Source organism: Euleptes europaea, chromosome 12 (genome assembly GCF_029931775.1).
Source record: "Euleptes europaea isolate rEulEur1 chromosome 12, rEulEur1.hap1, whole genome shotgun sequence".
NCBI classification, from domain to species: Eukaryota; Metazoa; Chordata; class Lepidosauria; order Squamata; family Sphaerodactylidae; genus Euleptes; species Euleptes europaea.
Window position 1 is genome coordinate 58,936,947 of NC_079323.1, and position 20,256 is coordinate 58,957,202.

General features: G+C 38.9%; 1 protein-coding gene across 1 annotated transcript in view; it reads left to right on the forward strand.

Annotated features, from left to right (window-relative positions):
* SON (SON DNA and RNA binding protein) overlaps positions 1–20,256 on the forward strand; it is a 39,143-nt gene that overhangs the window by 8,909 nt on the left and 9,978 nt on the right. Inside the window, exons 3-8 of the mRNA XM_056858218.1 lie at positions 274–8,124; positions 9,671–9,834; positions 10,280–10,423; positions 11,087–11,269; positions 11,680–11,790; positions 13,878–13,994. Of these exons, the coding sequence (XP_056714196.1) occupies positions 274–8,124; positions 9,671–9,834; positions 10,280–10,423; positions 11,087–11,269; positions 11,680–11,790; positions 13,878–13,994 (8,570 nt within the window). The remainder of the gene's footprint in view (positions 1–273; positions 8,125–9,670; positions 9,835–10,279; positions 10,424–11,086; positions 11,270–11,679; positions 11,791–13,877; positions 13,995–20,256) is intronic.

Genomic DNA, 20,256 nt, shown 5'->3' on the forward strand with positions numbered 1-20,256 from the left:
AAAATTGACAGAATACAGTTCTCATTTAGCCTTGTAAAATCTATCCTTTCACATAGATTTTCATGTAGCTTTTTATGTTACATGATACTATTTGGCTAGTATCGTGTGAGTCTCTTCCACTGGTGTAACAAACTTTCAGCTGCAAAGAGCCTCTTCTGCCAGAAAGCTCTTTTTGCAGGTGGAAACGTCTGCTATAAGCAGAATTGAGTAATAGGGTACAACTCTTTGCATTTTTATGTTTTAATAATTTTAACAAAAATGCCTTTTTTTTAGATGCTGGACAGGATACAGTGAAAAATAAGTCCTGTTCCACTAAAAGAGGCATACCTGATGACGTGCAAGATGAAATTCCAAGGAAAAAATCTAAAAAGGACAAGAAACACAAAGACAAGAAAAAGAAGAAGAAAAGAAAGAAGGAGAAAAAAGAGAAAAAATATAAGAAGCAGTCCACGGAATCAAAATTAAACTATGACCACAAAGGGTGTGGAGATATACAGCCTGCTTCTCATTTGAATCCAGAAAGCTTAGTTTTGAGTGCAGAGAGTGTGACTGTAGGACCTGCGTCTCCCTTGAAACGTGATTCTCAGTGGTTTATGGAAAAAACTTTGTATGAAAACCTAAACTCATCTTTGTCAAATTCACATGAAGCATCTAATTCAGATACCAGCAAACTGGATGCATCTGAGGAAGATTCTGTTTTAATCAGTATTCAGGAGCTCTGTGAAGTAGAGGTAACTAACGAGAGAGAATTGGAGAGTGATACCAGTCAACATACCAACCTGGTTGTGAATTTGCATGTAGAGGATGAATTTTTAAATACTGCAGATATTGAAGAAGATGATACTAGTGTAAAAGAAATGGAACAGGCTGAGGCTAGTTCAGCATTGCAGGCTGCAGAAAATATAAATGTTTCTGAGAATAGTCCAAAGTTTATGGCTGTGGAGCTAGAAGACATGGAAGCCAGGGTGGAATCTTATTCAGTGGAGGTAAAAGAGTTGGACTCTCTCTCAGAATCTTTGGATCCAGAAGTCATGACGCAGCCGGAATCAATTTCATTTGAAAAGACTGGGTGTAAATTCATGAAAATTCCTTTAGAGACAAATGTGGAAGCTAAAGATTCAGTAACAACATTGGGATTTTTGGCTATGGTGGTAGGGAAAGATTTTGAAGCAACTTCAGAATTTTTGAACAAAGCAAAAGTGAAAGCTTCTGAAAGAAGTCCAGATGATGCCTTTAGAGATATGAACGATGAATTAGAGCAAGATTCTGAGAGAATTGCCATGATGAAAGATTTGGAAAAAACTCTACAGACACAGTCTAGAAGAGAAAAGAAAGATTTGGAAGGGGTTCCAGAATCTGTGTATAGAGTTACTGAAAAAGATTCAAAAAGAAGTACAAAATCTGATGAACATAAGTGCATTGAAGCATCTATTGATCCTGAAACAGTAGGAGTGAGAGAACTAAAAGAAACTCAGACTCCTACAATTGTGATGGAGCTAAAAGATCCACTGAAATATCAAAAATCTCTGGAAGCAGGTATGAAAGATTTCAGAAGAATGCCAGAATCGGAGGTTATGAAGAGGACAGATTCTGGAGCATATATTTTGGGTACAGAAGCAGAAACAAAAATTTTAGAAGTTGTTGCAGAATCTGAGGAGATGGATTTGGGATGTTTAAGAGGAACATCTGTACGTGAATCAGAAAAAGATGAAAGTATTCCAGAGATGATGGGTTTGAAGAATCTAGACCGTTCTCCTAAATTTGTGGGATCAATTCAGGTTAATTATTTGGAAGCATCTTTAGAAACTGCAGTGGAAAAGAAGGGAGAGATGGATGTTACTAAAGATTCTGAGACGGTAGCTGAAGTGAAAGTCTTAGAAAGCATTTCCAGATCTGAAACAGCTCCAGAAACTCTAGATATAGCAAAAACACAATACCTGGATGTTTCAAAGCAGGTAGCTGTGAAGACTGACATAAGTGAGACTGACATAAATTTGAAGGATTTGAAAAAAGTTCCAGAGCAACCTTCAATGACTTTGAAAAATGTAGACACTATTTCAGAAGTGCAATACATGACAGAAATGAAACATGTGAAAGATGTTTTACTGTCTGATGTGGTGGCACAAGGAAAAGATTCAGAAATTAATCTAAAGCCTCAAGGGCAGAGAGAGGAGAGAGATTTAGATGCTACTTCAGAATCACTGCATATGATATTTACAAACTATTCAGAACACAGTCTTGAACTTTATACAGAACCTGAAGCTATGATGGAGTTAAAAAATTCTGAAAGCGTTCCAGAATTGCTGCACATGGAGGATGCAAAAAACTCTGAAGCATTACCTGCAATAGAAGTCAAAGACTTAAATACTATAGACTCTGCAGCAGTAGTAAAGTTGAATGATTTTGACAAAAAAATTGAATATCTGCACAGAGGTGTGAAAAATAGGGAATCTAAGGCAGTGACAGAAATGAAATATTTGGAAACACATGTAGAATCTGAAGCTCTGACCAAAGGGAAAGACATGGAAATCATTTCTTGTTCTGTGACTGGAGTAAAGGAGAAGGCGTCGGATACTACTGCATATGTGGGGAGGGGCCAGTATGGTGCTCAGACATCAGATTGGGAAATTAAATCAGCAGGCCTGAACCTGAAAGACATAACAGAAAAAGAGCTATCTTCTGAAATTAAAGGTCCATTAATTTCAGAATCTTTCCAAGAGGTGAATATTTTAAGTTCAGAAACAACTCCAGAAGTGGATGCCATACCAGTGATACAAGAACTAAAAGAAACTGGAGGATTTATACCTGTTTTGGAAGTAGACAGCCCTACTAAAACCTCTGGACTGGAGATGTCAGCACTAAGTGATCCAAAAGATGCTTCCAAACGTCTGAATACTGTAGAAGATTTTGAATCAATTTCAGGCCACCATGTAGTGGAAAATCTAGAATCTTTGCAGTTTGTGAAAACAAAAGACCAAGAAATTAACTTAGGTTCTCAGCAGGCTTTGGAAGTTAAATACACAGCATCCAGTCCAAAACTTCTGTTTTCAGATGAATTAACTAATTTGCAAGAAAAACATAATTTAGAAGAAAGCACCGAAGCAACAAGTTTTATAGCAGCCCCAGATTCTTCATATGCATCAGGAACAGAACTGATTGTTGCTTCAGAATCTGGTGAGATTAATGAAGTCATAGATTCAGAATCTATGTATATGGCACAGACAAATTCAGATAACTTCCTGTACATGATGCACTTGAAAGATTCCAAAACAATGTCAGACTCTACGATAATGGAAGCAAAGGACTTGGAGGTAGGACCAGAATCTTCCCACAGAGTGGGTATAGAAACTGAAGATTTCCCAGAGTATGAATCAGTTGCACCATCACAGGTCTTGGAAGTTATTGAAGAATCTCCAAAGAAAAATGAAATGCAAGAATCAAAAACAGCATTTGGAAGTAAAGCATCGACTGTTCCAGGGTTGGAAATGAATTCAGAAACTATGTGTGTCATGGATATTGATAATTCAGAAGTTGTGAAAAAAACACACGTAGCTCCATCATCACTAGGAATTACAAGTACAGAAGGAACTCCTATCCCTGTCGGTGCAGCAGAAGACAAAAACATAAAAGCATCTCAAATAACTGAAAAAGAACTAGAACATTTGTTAGCATCAACAGCACCTGTAGGCCTAGTGAAAGAAACTTTTCACCCTACTCATGTAACAAATACAAAAGACTCAGAAGCAAATCAGATGTTGGAAACAAATCTAGAATCAGCGGACAAAAAAGAGGTAAATACTAAATTTGATCATGAAGCAGCTCCAAATGGTTCAGAAATCATTAAGAAACATAAACCAATTGTAGGTACAGGCACTACAGAAGGCATGCTGCCAGTTGTAAACAAAGCAGAAGAAAAGGGATCTGGATCAGATCTAAAATCAGAAGCAGCGCTGGTAGAAAAATATTCTGAATCGGTCTGTGAAGTTTCAGAGGCAAAAGATTGTGATGCAACACTGTCTCTGTTTGTGGTGGATGTAAAAGATTCAGAATTGAGTTCTGACTTAGTTGCGGGAGAGGTTAAAGCTTCAAACACAACATTGCGCTTTGAAACAACTCCAGAACCTCTCTGTGTGTTGGAACTGGGGAATTCAAATGATGTTGTGGAATCTGTACTTACAACAGAGATGAAAGATTTAGGAGAAACATTAAATTATGAAGTACTATTGGAAGCAAAAGATCCAGTACCCACTGCAACACATCTAATCACATCAGAATTAAAGTCGTCAGAGTCTGTGTGTGTGCTTGAAATTACAAACTCTGAAGGAATACTAGAGCTAACTACTCCAACATATCTCAGCTCGGCACATTTGAAGTCTTCTGACACAACTGCAGAAATTGAAGCGTTAGACATTATTGATTCTGAGACTCCTCTAAAATCAGAAATGGAAGTTAAATATTTTGAATCAGTTTCAGAATCAGACTGTGTGCTGGAGCCATTTGACTACAAACCTGTTCCAGAATCTGAATATATTGCAGAGGCGAAAGTTTCAGAAACTTCAGAGGCTGTCAGCATGACACAGGTGGGAGATCTGGAAACACCACCACAATCTCAGGAAAGAAAAGACTTAGAACCTTTAGCTCAGTCTGTGTGTGCTGTGCAGGCAAGATGCGTTGAAGAAAATCTTGTATATGAAGAAGTGCGGGCTGTGTCAGAAACGACTCCACAGTTCTCCGGCATCATGGAAATAGAAGATTTGGGAGCAACTAAATCATCTGTGATTGCAGAAATGGGGAAGAATTCAGACAAAAAATCACAGCTGCATGTTGAGGAAAAATGTAAAGAAACAGCTACAGAATGTACACATGTGCTAGATTTAATGGAAACTTACGCAGATGTGGAACCAGTCTGCAGAATTGAGGGGAAATATTCAGAACCTATTGCAGAAGTGGCATGTGTAGTAGATAATAAAAATTTAGAGGCAAATAAAGGGTTTATGGGTGTGACAGAGTTGAAAGATGCAGCACTTGTAAAATCTAAAACTGGTCCAGAACCTGTGCACTTAAAAGATCTTGAAGCAATTCCTAAATGTGAGTCTCTTGAGAAAGAAAAAGATTTGCAAATTGCCCAATCCTCTTTTGATAAAGAAGGAATGTATTTTGAGGGAAGCTCAGAATCTCTGTTAGTTTTGGAGAGACAGGATTTGGAAAGAGATTCAACTTCTGTGCTTGTGTCAGAAGTGGTCTCTGAAGAATCACTGAAATCTGTTCCTGCTGTGAAAGGACAAGACTCTGAAGCAGCACTTAAATACATGAAGGAAAAGGGTGTAGAAGTTTCAGAGCAAAATACAGGATGTACATATATGGGAGAGATGAAAGATCTGCCATCAGCTCTGGAACACACAGAATTAGCCCATGCTAAGAATTCTGAAAAGGCTTCAGAAGTCACTTTGGAGGTGAAAAATTTGGAAGCAACTTTAGAACCTTTGTGCTTGATGAAGGGGGGAAAATCAGAAGCAGTTACACTGGTTTCTTTGGAGGAGCAAATAGTAAAGGCATCTGTAAAACCTGTATGTGCGGTAGAAAAAAATTTGGTAGCAGGTCCACAGGTAACTGTGGAGGTAAAAAATTCAGAATCTGCTCTTGAGCTTGCGAACATGGCAGAGAAGGACGTGGAAGCAACTTCATGTGCCTCTGTGAAGGATAAACATTCAGAAGTTGTTCCAGAGTCCTCAGAGTTAACGCATGAAAATGATGAAAGTATTTCAAAAGAGAGGAAAAGTGAAAAAATAAGCAGCAAAAGTAAAGATAAAAGTAAAAGTGGGAAAAAAGCCAAAAAAAGTAGGTCAAAATCTCCTTCCAAGTCAAAAAAACGTAAAAAAAAGTCTAGATCACGTTCCACCTCTAGACAGTTATCATCAAGAAGAGCACGTTCTAGAAGCAAGAATGATTCTGATTCCCGGAAAAAGCATTCTACCTCACGTCGTAAGTCTAGATCAAAATCTGCTGAGAGAAAAGAGAGCAAAGAAAGGTCACTAAGATCTAGACGAAAGCGTTCTCGGACTTCTGATCGTCATAAATCTAGATCCAAATCAGTTGACAAAAGAGAAACTTCACTACGGTCAAGGCGAAGACAGTCCAGATCTTCTGATCGTCGGAAGTCTAGATCCAAATCTTTTGACAGAAGAGAATCAGTCAGGACAAGACGAAGATTGTCCAGATCCTCTGATAATCGCAAGTCTAGATCTAAATCTTATGATAAAAGAGAAACTTTTATAAGATCAAGACGGAGACTGTCTAGATCTTCTGATTGTCATAAGTCTAGGTCACGATCCACTGACAAAAGAGAAACATCAATAAGGACAAGGAGAAGACAGTCCAGGTCCTCAGATAATCACAAATCTAGATCCAAATCAGTTGAGAAAAGAGAGACTTCAGTGAGGAGAAGGAGAAGGCGATCTAGATCCTCTGATAATTATAAGTCTAGATCCAAATCTGTTGACAGAGGGGAATCTTCAATAAGGTCAAGGCGAAGACGGTCCAGGTCCTCTGATCATCATAAGTCTAGATCCAAATCAGTTGATGACAAAAGAGAAATTTCAGTGAGAATAAGGCGAAAACGATCCAGGTCCTCTGAAAATCGCAGATCTCGGTCCAAATCAGTGGACAAAAGAGAGTCTTTGAGGACAAGGCGAAGACGATCCAGGTCTTCTGACAACCGCAAATCTAGATCCAAGTCAGGAGACAAAGAGACACTGAAGACAAGGCGAAGGCGGTCCAGATCAGCTGATAACCGCAAATCCAGATCTAAATCTGTTGACAAACTGGAGTCTTCAGTGAGAGCAAGAAGGAGACGATCTAGATCTTTTGATCGCAAATCTAGGTCTAAATCTGTTGATAAACGGGAGACTTCAGTGAGGGAAAAAAGGAGGCGATCTAGGTCCTGTGATAATCGTAAATCTAGATCTAAGTCGGTTGATATGAGAGAGACTTCAGCAAGAGCAAAAAGTAGACGATCTAGGTCCTCTGATAATCGCAAGTCTAGATCTAAATCTGTTGATAAAAGAGAGACTTCAACAAGAGCAAAAAGTATACGATCTAGGTCCTCTGATAATCGCAAGTCTAGGTCTAAATCTGTTGATAAAAGAGAGACTTCAGTGAGAGCAAGAAGGAGACAGTCTAGGTCCTCTGATAACCGCAAATCAAGATCAAAATCTTTTGACAAGAGAGAAACTTCAGCAAGGTCAAAAAGAAAACGATCTAGATCTTCTGAGAACTACAAATCTAGATCCAAATCTATTGACAAAATAGAGGCTTCAGCAAGGTCAAAAAGGAGACGATCAAAGTCATCTGATCATAAATCTGTAACAAAATCTGGTGAAAAAAGAGAGTCTTCCCTAAAGTCTAGGCACAGAAAATCAAAATCACCAGATTGCCAGATGTCTAAATCAAAGTCCAGGTCCAAATCCTCTGAAAGAAGAAAGGACAAAGACTCATCAGATGCACCAAAAGGGAAGAGTTCCAAATTGAGATCAAAGTCTAAATCCCCTGAAAAAACAAAGGGAACTGAATTTTTGGAAGCATCTGTGCATAATCATGCAAAATCGCCTGAACATCCCAAATCTAAATCTAGGTCCAGGTCCAAATCTCTGGATAAAACAGGAGACAGGCCAAGAAGATCAAGAAGTAAATGCTCAGAACCCAAATCTCACATCCATAGAACATCATCACGCTCTAGAAGGAATCGTTCTCGGTCATTAACACGGAAGAGGACCTCGAGATCAAAATCTGATAATCGATCTCGCTCACGGTCTAGAACTCGCTCACGATCATGTTCAAGACGCTGGAGGAGAACTAGATCAAGATCTTTGTCAAGACAGCGATCATTATCAAGGGAGAGACGTAGGCGATCTCGGAGAAATCGATCAAGATCTGTTGACAGAAGAAGGAGAAGGTCAGATTCAAGAGACAGTTACAGAATAGCTCTCAGATTACGGTCCCGAAGTCGAACACCTGTCCGGCTGGGAACCTCTAGATCTGCTGGTAGAAGACGGAGCTCTAGTGTATCACCTGACCATCGGCGATCCAGATCTTCAAGCAGATCACCTAAACGACTAACTGATTTGGGTAATTAACTTTCAGAGTTTTATTGCGTAACATGTGCCTTAATTTCTTAGATTTCAGCTGTACACTTTTAGACAGATTAAATATTGCTATATATGTAATAAATAATATCTATATAGTAGGTAGTAGATATGAGGAATGTCCACACGAGCTTTCACAATTGCGTTTAACATTAACTGAGCAGTTAAGGAAGTGGGTTAGTGTTTTGGTTTTTTTTAACTCACTGTGTGCTTTAGTGTAAGAATTCATAACCATTTTAGTTGCAGTTAAACATGAATTTTGGATAGGTACTATACAAGGTTAAAATTAATCTTGTTTGTCTTTTAAAAAGTCTCCAATTTCTATTATTCATGTTTGAAGATTTCAGGTGGCGGTTATGTTGCAGTTTGAGTTGTTTTAGGTAGTGGCATATCTGATTTCTGAGTACAGTGCAACTGACATTTAACCTAGTAGTAACTTTAATAAATTGGACTGTCAAATACAAATGTTGAGAAGCTCTTGCCTCCTTTCCTTTTCAAAAGAGGTGGGAATGGAACTTACTGTGTTATAGCTGGAAAAAAAACATGAATTCAAATAGCTCACCCAGATCAATTGTTGCATGTCAACTGATCCACGTTATCTTATTTTGAACCACTGTATCAACTGCTGGAGACTTTGCTGCCATTTACAAATTGCACCAAAGAGCTGTGCTGTATCTAGCTTTGTATTAGTGTCTGCACTACTGGTGGTATAATTTTCCCACTGCTTATTCACACAGAAGAAGGAAACTTAAGTGATAAATATGATGTTACCCCTTTACTGAAAGATCTGTGCTGGCTACCTATCTGCCCAGCCTGCCAGTTAAGGTTTGCCTGCCAAGGCCTGCTCTTTATGCCCCTGCCTTCAGAAGTTAAGTGGGTGGTGACTAGAGACAGGACGCTTTCTGTGGTGGCACCTTACTTTTGAAATGCCCTCCCCTTTGAAGCTCACCTGATGTCTGCTTGACTGTCTTGTAGGAACCAGGACAAAGTTTCTTCTTAGAACGGGTTATTGGGGAAGTGGAGGGAGGGTAGCTGTGAATTTCCTGAATTGTGCAGGGGGTTGGACTAGATGACCCATGGGGTCCCTTCCAGCTCTGTGTTTTTACCCAGGCTTTTAATTAGAGATGTTACCTTTTTAGCTGTTTTGTGGTCTGCTTCTGGTCTGTAGTCTGTTTTATGGACATTTCTATGCCCCTTTTATGTCCTTGGCTTGTTTTTATATGGCTTGTTTTGTTTTTCTACTGATAATTAATTATGACTTTATTTGTAAGCTACCCACTTCAGAGGCAGCATAGAAATCTCCTAAATAGTGAGGATTAAAAGGACGTCTTATGATGATTGGTCCTGAGATTGGCTGCAGAGGAAGGGGCGAGGGAACTAGATCAAGGTCTACCACTGCTGTTTGAAATATTCGGATGTTATTTGAAACACATGCAAGTTCTATACAACTAGGAGCATTTCTGGTTCTTAATACCTCTCTAAGCACTGTATGAACTGAAGTAATTAATAAATATTTAATATTCTTGTAGACAAGGCACAGTTACTTGAAATAGCCAAAGCAAATGCAGCTGCCATGTGCGCCAAGGCTGGTGTGCCTCTGCCACCGAGCCTTATGCCTGTTGTTACTCCAGAAAAGAAGGAAGAGAAAGTTACCCAGAAGTCAGCAAAAGAGACGATCATGGAACTTACTGAGGTAAGAGTGAAATGTGAAACTTGACCTGAAAGCTAAGTAATGTGTTTCAGTAAAAGTGATTTCTGCTTCAGCCTGATAAAAAATGTGCTTCAAAACCCACAGAATTTTCAAGAAATTCTGGATATGGAATGCAGTGTAGTTTATGGGATTATTCAGATTATCTGGTGGGAGTGATCAAGTGGCTTTAGCGTGTGGGCATGATTATCCATTTGTGTTGGAAGCAAGCTGAACAGCCTTCAAACAGGCTTTACGTAGGTGTTTTATTCCATCCACTTGGGGTGATTTCATGGCAGTCTCAGCAGGGTATGCTGTACTGAGACCAGGGCTCTGACGCACCCGCTGCTCTAATCACGAAAAGGGCTCTACTGCTCGGCTGTCTCTGTCCTTGAGTTATATGTTTGTTGTCTTGAGTTGTTTAAATAAACTTTGTTTTTTGTTTTTTTAGAAATGCAAGAAGATAGCACAGAGCCAGGAAGATGATGTGATTTTAAATAAACCTCATGTGTCTGATGAAGAGGAAGAAGAACATCCTTTTATTAATCACCCCTTTAAACTCAATGAACCCAAACCTATTTTTTTCAACTTATCTGTAAGTGCTGTAAAACCACAAATTATAGGATTTTTCAATGTAATAATTTTAGAGAAAAGAATTGTGACAGCTGGGAAATTGGAATAATGCTGGTTTATTGCAAATTTATGGTATTTAACCATAAGGGTAATGTAAGATGACTCCCCAAAAACATATATAAAAATGTATAAAGTATGTAAAAAGTTTATACACATATAACTTGTATGTGAATGAAGATGACCCCTTCTTTTTTTGATGGCACACCTTTTGAATAAATACAATACTTGCAAAGAAATATTAATGCAATTGCAGCTACTCCTGAAAAACTTTATTTTATTCATTATAGAACAGTTGTATCCTACCTTTCTAGTTAAGTTCACAAATTTGTCTACGAAAGAATTCTGTAATATATAAAATGTCACATCAGTAAAACAATGGGTAAGGGCATGATGATCAAAACAGAACACTCCTTCATCCCCCTTCTGTCGCTAGGATTCAGGGGATCCCTGTGTGAGGGGGGCAGTTGGCCCAAATTGCCCCTAATACAACTGGTTAATTTGGTACACGTTTTTCAGTTTGTTACAGATGTTTTATTAAACATACTTCTAAGAATCTGTAAAGAATATATACACCAGTGCTGTCTGTGATTAGGCGTAATTGTAGTCTGCTTTTTTTTTTTTAAAGACTCCTACCATAAAACCAGCTCCTCCGAAAAATCAGGTTACTTTGACAAAGGAGTTTCCTGTCTCTTCTGGATCTCAACACAGGAAAAAAGAAGCAGATAGTGCATATGGAGAGTGGGTTCCAGTTGAGAAGAACAAAGAGGAAAACAAAGATGATGTCTTCCCTAACCCAGCTACTCTGGAGGTAGGAATCAGAAATGTCTTAAACAAGTTTTATACAAGCATGTACATCTTGAAAGAAGGCAGAAATATTAGCGATGAATCTGCAAAATGTACAGAATGTAGGTGGCAGTCCAGGAGACCTGGATTTGTATGCAAACCAAGGAGATTCTGAGGTAATCTCATTCACTTATATGTGTGCCATTAGGGTCATGGTTGAGGCAGGGACTAAATGTGCTCCCTGACTAACCCAGTAATTCAAGACACTGCAAATCAGTCCTGTATAGAGCTGCTTTATGTCTCTATTTTCCTATCCAGGATTCTGTTCCTTGGTTGTAGTAGAGTGTGACGGTATAGGGCTTTTATATAGATATGCATTAAATCTTTTACAGATAATATCTCATCTCTATTCTGAATATTATTTCTGCTTTCTAGCCTGTGGACATCTCTTCTGCACTGAATGAACGGACAGTAGCTCAGAAGAGGCTTACTGAAAATACTTTTGATTTGGAGGCAATGTGCCTGTTAAATCGGGCACAGGAACGGGTATGTTACAGTTTTTCTTCTAGGTTTTCCAGATATTTTTTGATGTATGTACTTTAAATGCTTATATCCCACATTTTGGTCCAACATCCCTAAGGTAGCTAACAGCATATGAAATGTTATTACAGTAAAAACCCAGTTGAAGAACAGAAAAACAACCACAATAAAATAAACAGAAAAATTTATAAAGCATCCAGAGGAAGCAAAAAACAAACCCCCAAAACAAAAAACCCCAACTAAGCAGGAAGACGGCTCAGCTCAGTAAGGGTGTTTTTAAACAGTCTTCCCAAGCAAGAGAATTCTGCCATCTTGGTGTCCTCACAAAAGGGCCCTGGCACTTGTTGCCACCTAATGAAAGGGTGATTCACAGAACAGCATTTCATCAGACAATATGCTTATTCATCCATGTGATCGTTTTAATTGCGGAAGTTTTGTGCTATGGGAGATCATCGAAGTCCAGGGTCATGATGCAGTGGCAGGCAATGGCAAACGACTTCTGAACGTCTCTTGCCTTGAAAACCCTACGAGGTCGCCACAAGCCGGCTGCAACCTGACAGCACTTTCCACCACTGCCACGTGGGCTAAAAAACTAAAGTTAGTTTTGCAGGTCAATATGTGGATTAACGCAGTACCAATTTGTAAAAACAGTATTGTTTTGCATACTGTGGTTCAGAGTAGTTTTTATATTATTTTACTATTTTTAATAGTAATAAAAACATTTGATACCTCTTTTATCCTATGCTCAGAGCAGTTTGCAAGTAAATTAAAACATAAAACCATAAAAACAGTCAAAACATCAAAATTAACTATTGAACATCAAAACAGCACTCAGTGAAATTAAAACTCTTCAGTCAAATGCTCATCTAAAGAGGAAAGTGTTACATCCTCAATGAAAATTAAGAACTGACATAGCTTCCCTCACCTCCTTTGGTAAAGAATTCCAGAAGGTAGGTGTCTCCACTGAATAGGCTCTAGATCTTACCCCTACCGTTCTCGCTTGACAGAGTGAGGGCACCGCAAGTGGGCCTGTGGGGCTGATCACAGCTGACGTGCGGGCTCATATGGAGAAAGGCGATCTTTCAGGTACGTCATGAAGGACACTAAAGGTTAGAACCAGCATCTTTAATTGAGCCCACCTGGAAGCACATCAGCAACCAATGCAGCTGGAGCATTCCGTGTGACAAAAATGTGGCATATGTTCTGGAGCTGCTGAAGCTTCCGAATTGTCTTCCAAGAGCAGCCCCACATGGAGCGCATGAAAGCAATTAAGTCTAGAAATTACAGACACGTGAATCAGTGTGGGAAGGTCAGACTGGTCTAGAAGGGAGAAGAGTCAAGTCTGTAATATGCCAACGGAAAACACTCCTGGCAACAGCTCTTAACTGCTTTTCAGAAAGCAGGTCTAGGTTAATGAACCTATTACTAGGTCAGACAGGGTGACTACAGTGCTATCTACCACAGTCAAGTGAATCCCTTTCAGAAAAATAATTCTCCAAAACCAGAATCAACTCATCTTGTTTGGGGGCTGTGGCTCAGCCATCTGCTTGGCATGCAGAAGGTCCCAGGTTCAATCCCTGGCATCTCCAGTTAAAGGGACTAGGAAAGTAGGTGATGTGAAAGACCTCAGCCTGAGACCCTGGAGAGCCGCTGCCGGCCTGAGTAGACAATACTGACTTTGATGGACCAAGGGTCTGATTCAGTATAAGCAACTTCATGTGTTCATGTGGATTCATTTGTGACTTATTCAACATCATCATTTGACCTCTGCTTCAAGGCATTGGTTCATATGTATGTGACCATGTCTAATTAAAAAGTTAAGGAATTAACTTCTGGTTCCTTGATAAAGATATATTCCTACTGACCTTAGGGATGAGGGTGGGGACAGGAAGGGAGAGTGTAGATTTTCTTTAAAAATTGCATTAATTGCTGAAATAGTAAATGAGGGCTTGCTGTCAGAATGTTTGGTTTAAACAGTTTTGAAATAAAATGTGCTTCTCCAGTGACGTCACTTCAAGCAGTTTATTCATCTTCATTTCCACATTTGAGAACTTGTTAGTTCATTGTATTGTTATGCTGTTTTGCCATTGCAGATTGATGCCTGGGCTCAGCTGAATTCTCTACCTGGCCAGTTTACAGGAAGTACCGGTGCACAGGTCTTGTCTTCAGAACAGTTATCCAACAGCGGTCCCCAGGCTTGGCTTAAAAAGGTAGATGATATTCAGACAGATGAGTCCAAATGTCACATGTTAAGCTCCTTTGAAATCACTGGAAGAAGTGATAATGACACACTTAGGACTCTAATAGCCTCATAAAATATGTGCAGAAAATAAACTAAGTTGATTTACTTTTGTGCTCTGTCAAGATGTGTGTGCACGCTCTTGTTTTGGAAACTGTATCTACTATGGCTAATTAGCTCTGTATTAATACTGGTTTGGTAGATAAACTGTAGAAACTGAGAGGATGTTCTATACCGACATATTAAAACGTACTACTCCCGTGGTTACTGCTATCTTGTGCTGAAATTACCCTGAAATGTGGGTACAAATGACTGTGGTAGTTCTGTTATTGACCTCATCAGAACCTGACCGGATTCCTGATTTAAGTAGAATTTGGGATGATGAACAGGGCTGTAAAAATGCATTTGCTCGCTTACCTTTGTTGGATACAACTTTGGAACTGGAGAGATGAAGCTGCAAATTGAGGCTGAGGCTCTGTATAGTGTTCAGTATTCTCGACTCTACCTTCCTTCTCATGGTGAGATGAACAGGAGGCTTGTTTTGTGCCTCAAGTTAGTAAAAGAGCCAGACTCCTGATTCCTGCCTGATCTAGTTGTGCCATCTGAAAGGGTCAGACTTGCCTGGTCAGCTCTCAGAAGAGGAGACTTTACTCGGCATTTTTTCTGTATGGGGTAAAATGTGGGAGAAGTTTGGTTTGGTTTTTTTTCTGAGGAGAACAATTGTCTGACACAGAGATACAGAAGGTAGTTGACTGTTGGATGGTGTAGTAGACTGAGAGTGTCTCATAGAAGAACGCGGGGAGGGGAGCACTTGTACAGGCTGCTGAGCCAGGATTAACAAGGTACATTGCTTATGTGTAGAGCAGGAGTGTGGGTAGAATGGAGGGAAGAGGGTGATCAGAACATAAATGTATCTGCTTTGAATAAAATTAGTAGGTGGCAAGAATACTTAGGTGTAAATTGAAAGAGGCACCAAAACAGGAAAAGAACAGGTGGCCAAAACAAAGACAACAAAACCTTTGAGGGCTTTGATTACAGTTTAGATTTTTAAGTTAAGCACTTGCATGTCCACAGAGAACTGGTACTGTATTGGATGTCTCTAAGGAGCAAACCCCAGGGGAACTGTGAGCTGGAATTGGTACTGTGAGTTTGAGAATCACATGTACTGGAGAGTTCCAAAAACCTTGAAGAGTGATCTTGTATATCTGGCAAGCATATGTATATTTTTACAGCCTTGACAAGAAATAATTTATCTCTTCTCAATGTATACTGTTCCGTCAGAATTAATTTTATCCACTTATAGCTCTGATTATAGAACACCATTTTTTGGAGCCAGCTGATATGAAAAGTGGGTTGTGGTTGATTCAATAGACCTGAGTGTAGTTGAGTTGAAAGAAGCACCTAGATACAGTAACTGGAGAGTTTTATAATTGTGTTCTGTTGATAAAATGTACTATACACTTTTACACTTTTGTAATTAAAGTATATGGGAAATAGTGTAAATATATTATCTGTAAATATATTATCTGTAAATATTTATCTGCTGAACTGGTTTTCTTTGTGGGAATAAAAGTGGAGAACCAGTGGTCATGGATTATGGAATGACAGCAACCATTTTAGCAAAGGTTTTGCTGAAGTTTTCATTGTGTGTTTGTCTTTCATCACCCTTGTACAGTTCACAAAAAGACTATACGTGCTATAATTTAATTGGCAGTGTATCCATTAGGTAAATACCAGTATTTTTAATAAAATCTTGAGTAGAATGAACAAGTGCTTCTTGAATCATGGTATCCTAAATGAAAACAGAAGAATTCAAGGTAGTGTCCTGGAGTAGTGTCCATCTTTAAGCATTTGCCACTCCATAGCAACTTAACAGTTACTTCCCTTTGTTAAGAGAGACTGTCTTTATATGGATCAAGTGGCAGATGTTCTAATTTTACATTTGTGTGCTTAGATCACATTGTAGCTGTTGTCATGCGAAATCAGTTCTTGGTTGTGGTCTCCATTTCTTAGGCTTCTCAAGAGAGGGAGAACTGCCCACTCATCAGTTTCCTGGGTTGTTGAGCTGTCCTGCAGTTTTATAGTAACAAAAATATGTTCATATAAATCAAAACTTCAACAGATGGAGAGTAAGCAATATCACTTCCCCCCCCCCCCCGTCTCCTAAGCCGTCCCTGAGTCTTAGTCCTTTTCGTCATCTGCTCTCTCAATGCAGTGATCAGTAGGATTTTGAAAATGGGTCTGCCGAGTATGGAAAGAGTGCTGCTGGGGAAATTTAGCATCATGACCAGTGAAGAGCTGTGCTGGTCTATGACTGTTTTTAATAAAGATTAACTGCATCATGACCATTTATTGAATATCAGGGTGGTAAAGCACTGGTATATCCATTGGTTATTTATCCCCCCTGTTCACATTATGTAGTTTGGCTCACCAGGGATACCAAAGAATTGTTAGATAGAGAATTTCTCCTCTGAAGTCTCTTGAGGTTGGCCTGCTGTGCTCTTTTATCATCTTTGGCACATCTGTATTTGTGTGCTTCCTGAGCTCAGAGGGGTTCTACATTAATAAGTACTAATGTAGCATACATAGATGGAAGATCCAGAGGTCCTCCTCTTGTTCACAATATAGTTTCTCCAATTATAGGAAGATCACATGCAGCTTGAAAGAGATCCTATTTAGATGTCTGAGTATTATATGAGAAGGCTCTTCATCAAAGAACTTCAGATTTATTACAGAGAAATGTGTTCTCCTTTCCGTTTTTCTAGTTGAGTGAGGCAACTAAGGAAGCTGAGAAGAACAGCAGAATAAAGGATTGGATCCTGTGGGTCTGTTCCTCTTTCTTCTGCTGCGAGCAGCTTTCCGCTGAGGCTCCGCAGGGCCCTACTTATAATTTCCTATTAAACAGTTTTAAACTTTGTAATGAAAAGGCTTTTCTGCAGCAGTGTTGGTGTTCAGTTCACTTGCACTACAATCCTATATCCAGTATAATCCTATTGAAATCAGTCGGTTTAGACTGGAGTTACTCTGCATAGTTTGTCTGTGATCCTTAGGGAGTGAGTCCCGTTGTTTTCAATGGGATTTAACTTCCAAGTAAATATTCATATGATCATTTAATTTCTTTGTAAGTGACCTCATTCACTATTGCCCAGAGCAATAAAAGCTCACTCCCCTCGAGCAAAAAATTGGTGATGCATTTGCATTTTATGAATATTATCGTAATTCAACTGTGCAGTGAATTCATTATGGAGCTGCGAGTGGTATTGATGATTTGTTTAACGTGTGAAATACTGCATCTACATTTTGAAGTTTGAAATATTTCCTTTTATTTAAAAAATTAAGAAGGAAGAACATATTGCAATTCAGTCATTTGACGTGAACTTGAAGGATATGCCTGTTAATATGCTTCATGTTGTAGAAAGGAAGCTGCCTTTTAAAAACCAGTAGTAATCTGTTGTTTGGTTTTATTTTCATTTGTTTGATATTTTTTTTAGTAATGTAATTTAAAATGTTTGGGCATTAGGTTTTTCAAAAGTGTTCCTAAAGGAACAACAGCTTCAGTCAGAATTTATTTCTGTTTTGCATTATCATCAATGATGTAATTGGTTCAAAAATGCAAAAGAAAAATTAAACTCTTCGCAGTACATATGCAACACATTCATTCTTCCTTTAGGTTTGTTTATTTGCGTATTGGTTATAAGTCTGTGGTGACACACCAGAGACCCTTGGGAGAGTGAAGTTGTAAAATACGTAGATCCAGATTTAAAAGAACTACACAACTAATCCATTGTACCCAAAGGTGGTTAGCCCCTCCCAACATCTTTAGAAACTGATTGAAATTTCATAAGCTGTTTTTGATGTGGCAGGTCAACCTGCCATTCAGCTGGAAAGTTTTTTTTAATCCCCAAGACGTGCCAAAGGCCTAAAGTAGTTTTGGATCTTTATCCAGTTATGTGTTTTGTTTGCTTTTAATCTAAAAAAAGATTTAGTTTTTAAGAGTCACCTAATTTCTCAGCCTCAAATTTATTACACAAAATAATTTTGTAAAGCTTTGATAGATTTTGTTATTCGAGTTTAATTTTCACATCTTATTACCAAATTTTGTAGGTAAACTTGCAGCATGTTAATAAAAAAAAGTTTTGGCCACTAGAAGTTCTAAAATACTATTATTTTGTACAACCCTGATTGCCAGCTTGGGGTAAGTGAAAATATGTGATTTCACTTCCCTGGGAAAGGGAAACTGGCTAAATAAGGTATTTCTGAAAGGAAGGGCAGCTCTTCAAGAGATTTTGGGTAAAGTGGGGGTGAGCATGTGAGAGTGTTTGTATGTATGAGTTACTCAGTTGACCTGAAAGCTGCACTCTTCTGAAGCTCCCCCTATTCCAGTACTGTGTCCCCCTTCAGGATCTAGATTTCATCCAGAGGGCCTTGACTGCGCTGACCATACATGATTGCTGCAATGAACAAGAGTCCTGCTGCTGAGAGTGCCCAGGTGAAAAATTTGTAGGAGAAGGGGGTAGAGCTTCATTGGTGTTGGACTATAATAATGATCTTCCCTTACTTCAGAAGTCAGTGACTGCCAATATTAATGTATCCTGAGAGCAATGCAAGATCCACCAACAAAGTAAGCATCTCCTTGTAAAGACAGGGAATTGGGGGCAGGGGGAGGCAGACATTTTCATTTCATTTAGAAGCTGGGCTGATAGATTTCTGAAGTATGGTTAGGATGTGGAAATTGCTTGCTAATATTGGACTTTTCATAAGGTTTACATTTTGATAGATTTCTGATAATTTCATTGTAATCTGGAAAATTTTTTCCAGAACCTGAATATGTACTGTACCAGCAAGTTAAAACAAGTTGGGACCTATTAAAATTCATGATTTCAATTCAGGCTGATCATGAAGTGTCACAAAAGTAGTCATCTGCTTTCTGTTGGTAATGTATTTTAGGGCAGGACTGTTTCATTTGTATATCCACATACACACATCTACAGGAGCATGGAATCTTGCATTTGGTATCCTGAAATCATCACTTTTTTTAAAAAATGCATTTCTGCCATTACAATTGCAGAAAATAACTTGGGAAAATGGGATGCACCTGCTCTGAAGACTCAAACCACAGTGAGCTGGTATGAAACCCAGTGATCTGGAAACAAGACTTAATTGCTTTGCAAAGCTCACAGTTTCTCTCACTTTAGTAGCTCTGAGATCCAAAAGCAGTGGGCTGGATCCCATGGATCTGTTCCACTATGAAGGTGCTTTCCTTTGGTGCAAGGAACATTTCTTTGGTGCAAGAACCTCCTGTGTCAATAAGAAGGCTTCTTGCATAGGAGGAAAGGGCTTCTGTTGGTGGAACAGGTTCATATGGTCTGACTCAGCTGAATCATTGTCAAAAGTACATGCATAACTTAATTTGAGCACAGAATGTTGTTTTCTTTGATGCCAAATTTGGCTTCACTTCCTTTTCCCTGTGCTTGGTGATATCTAGGGTTCTGCTACATTCCAGGCATAGAGAATTTGTTCTAACTGTGCTTTTCCCCTTCCATGTATTGCCCACCCATCTTACCAGGGCTGTCTCTTATTTAATAAAATCAGGTGTTGATGGGCAGGCTATTTACATGTGCCCACAAGAAGTGCTGGTGACTGCTTATGAGAAACACTTATTTGGGTCAGAGTAGATGGTCTGTCTGCTAGACAGCAATATAGCTAAATTTTATATAACAATTATTATAGGCTGTGCGAATACACTCAGTAGCAGACATGGTCTGCTCACTGTAGTCCATTGTTCTGTGTTTTTTTTATAGGTATTCACCCTTGCACCCAGGATTGGGTATTCTTGGAGTTCCCATTTGTGTGGGCTTTTCTTGGCATTGAATGAATCTGGTAAATTGTAATTTCTTACCTCTTTGGTTCCTAACCTTTCATTTGCCAATCTAGACATCACAGTGGACCTTCACTTATGGTGGTGATTTCTCTTTCCAGAAGTTCTTGCTATTAGATATTTATTAGGCTGTAATTGCTTGTCCTGTAAACTTAATGTAGATCAACCTTCCCCAGGTCTAGATAGAGGAAATGGGATCATCAGACATTGGCTCTGTTTATTGATAGGAGAGCTAAAATACACTAATTTCCTTTAACATAAGAGGATCTGAAGATTCAGAGGGAAAATTGCCAGAGAAGCAACGTAGTAAATATTGAAATGAGAATAACGTATGTTACATACATTACAAATGCTA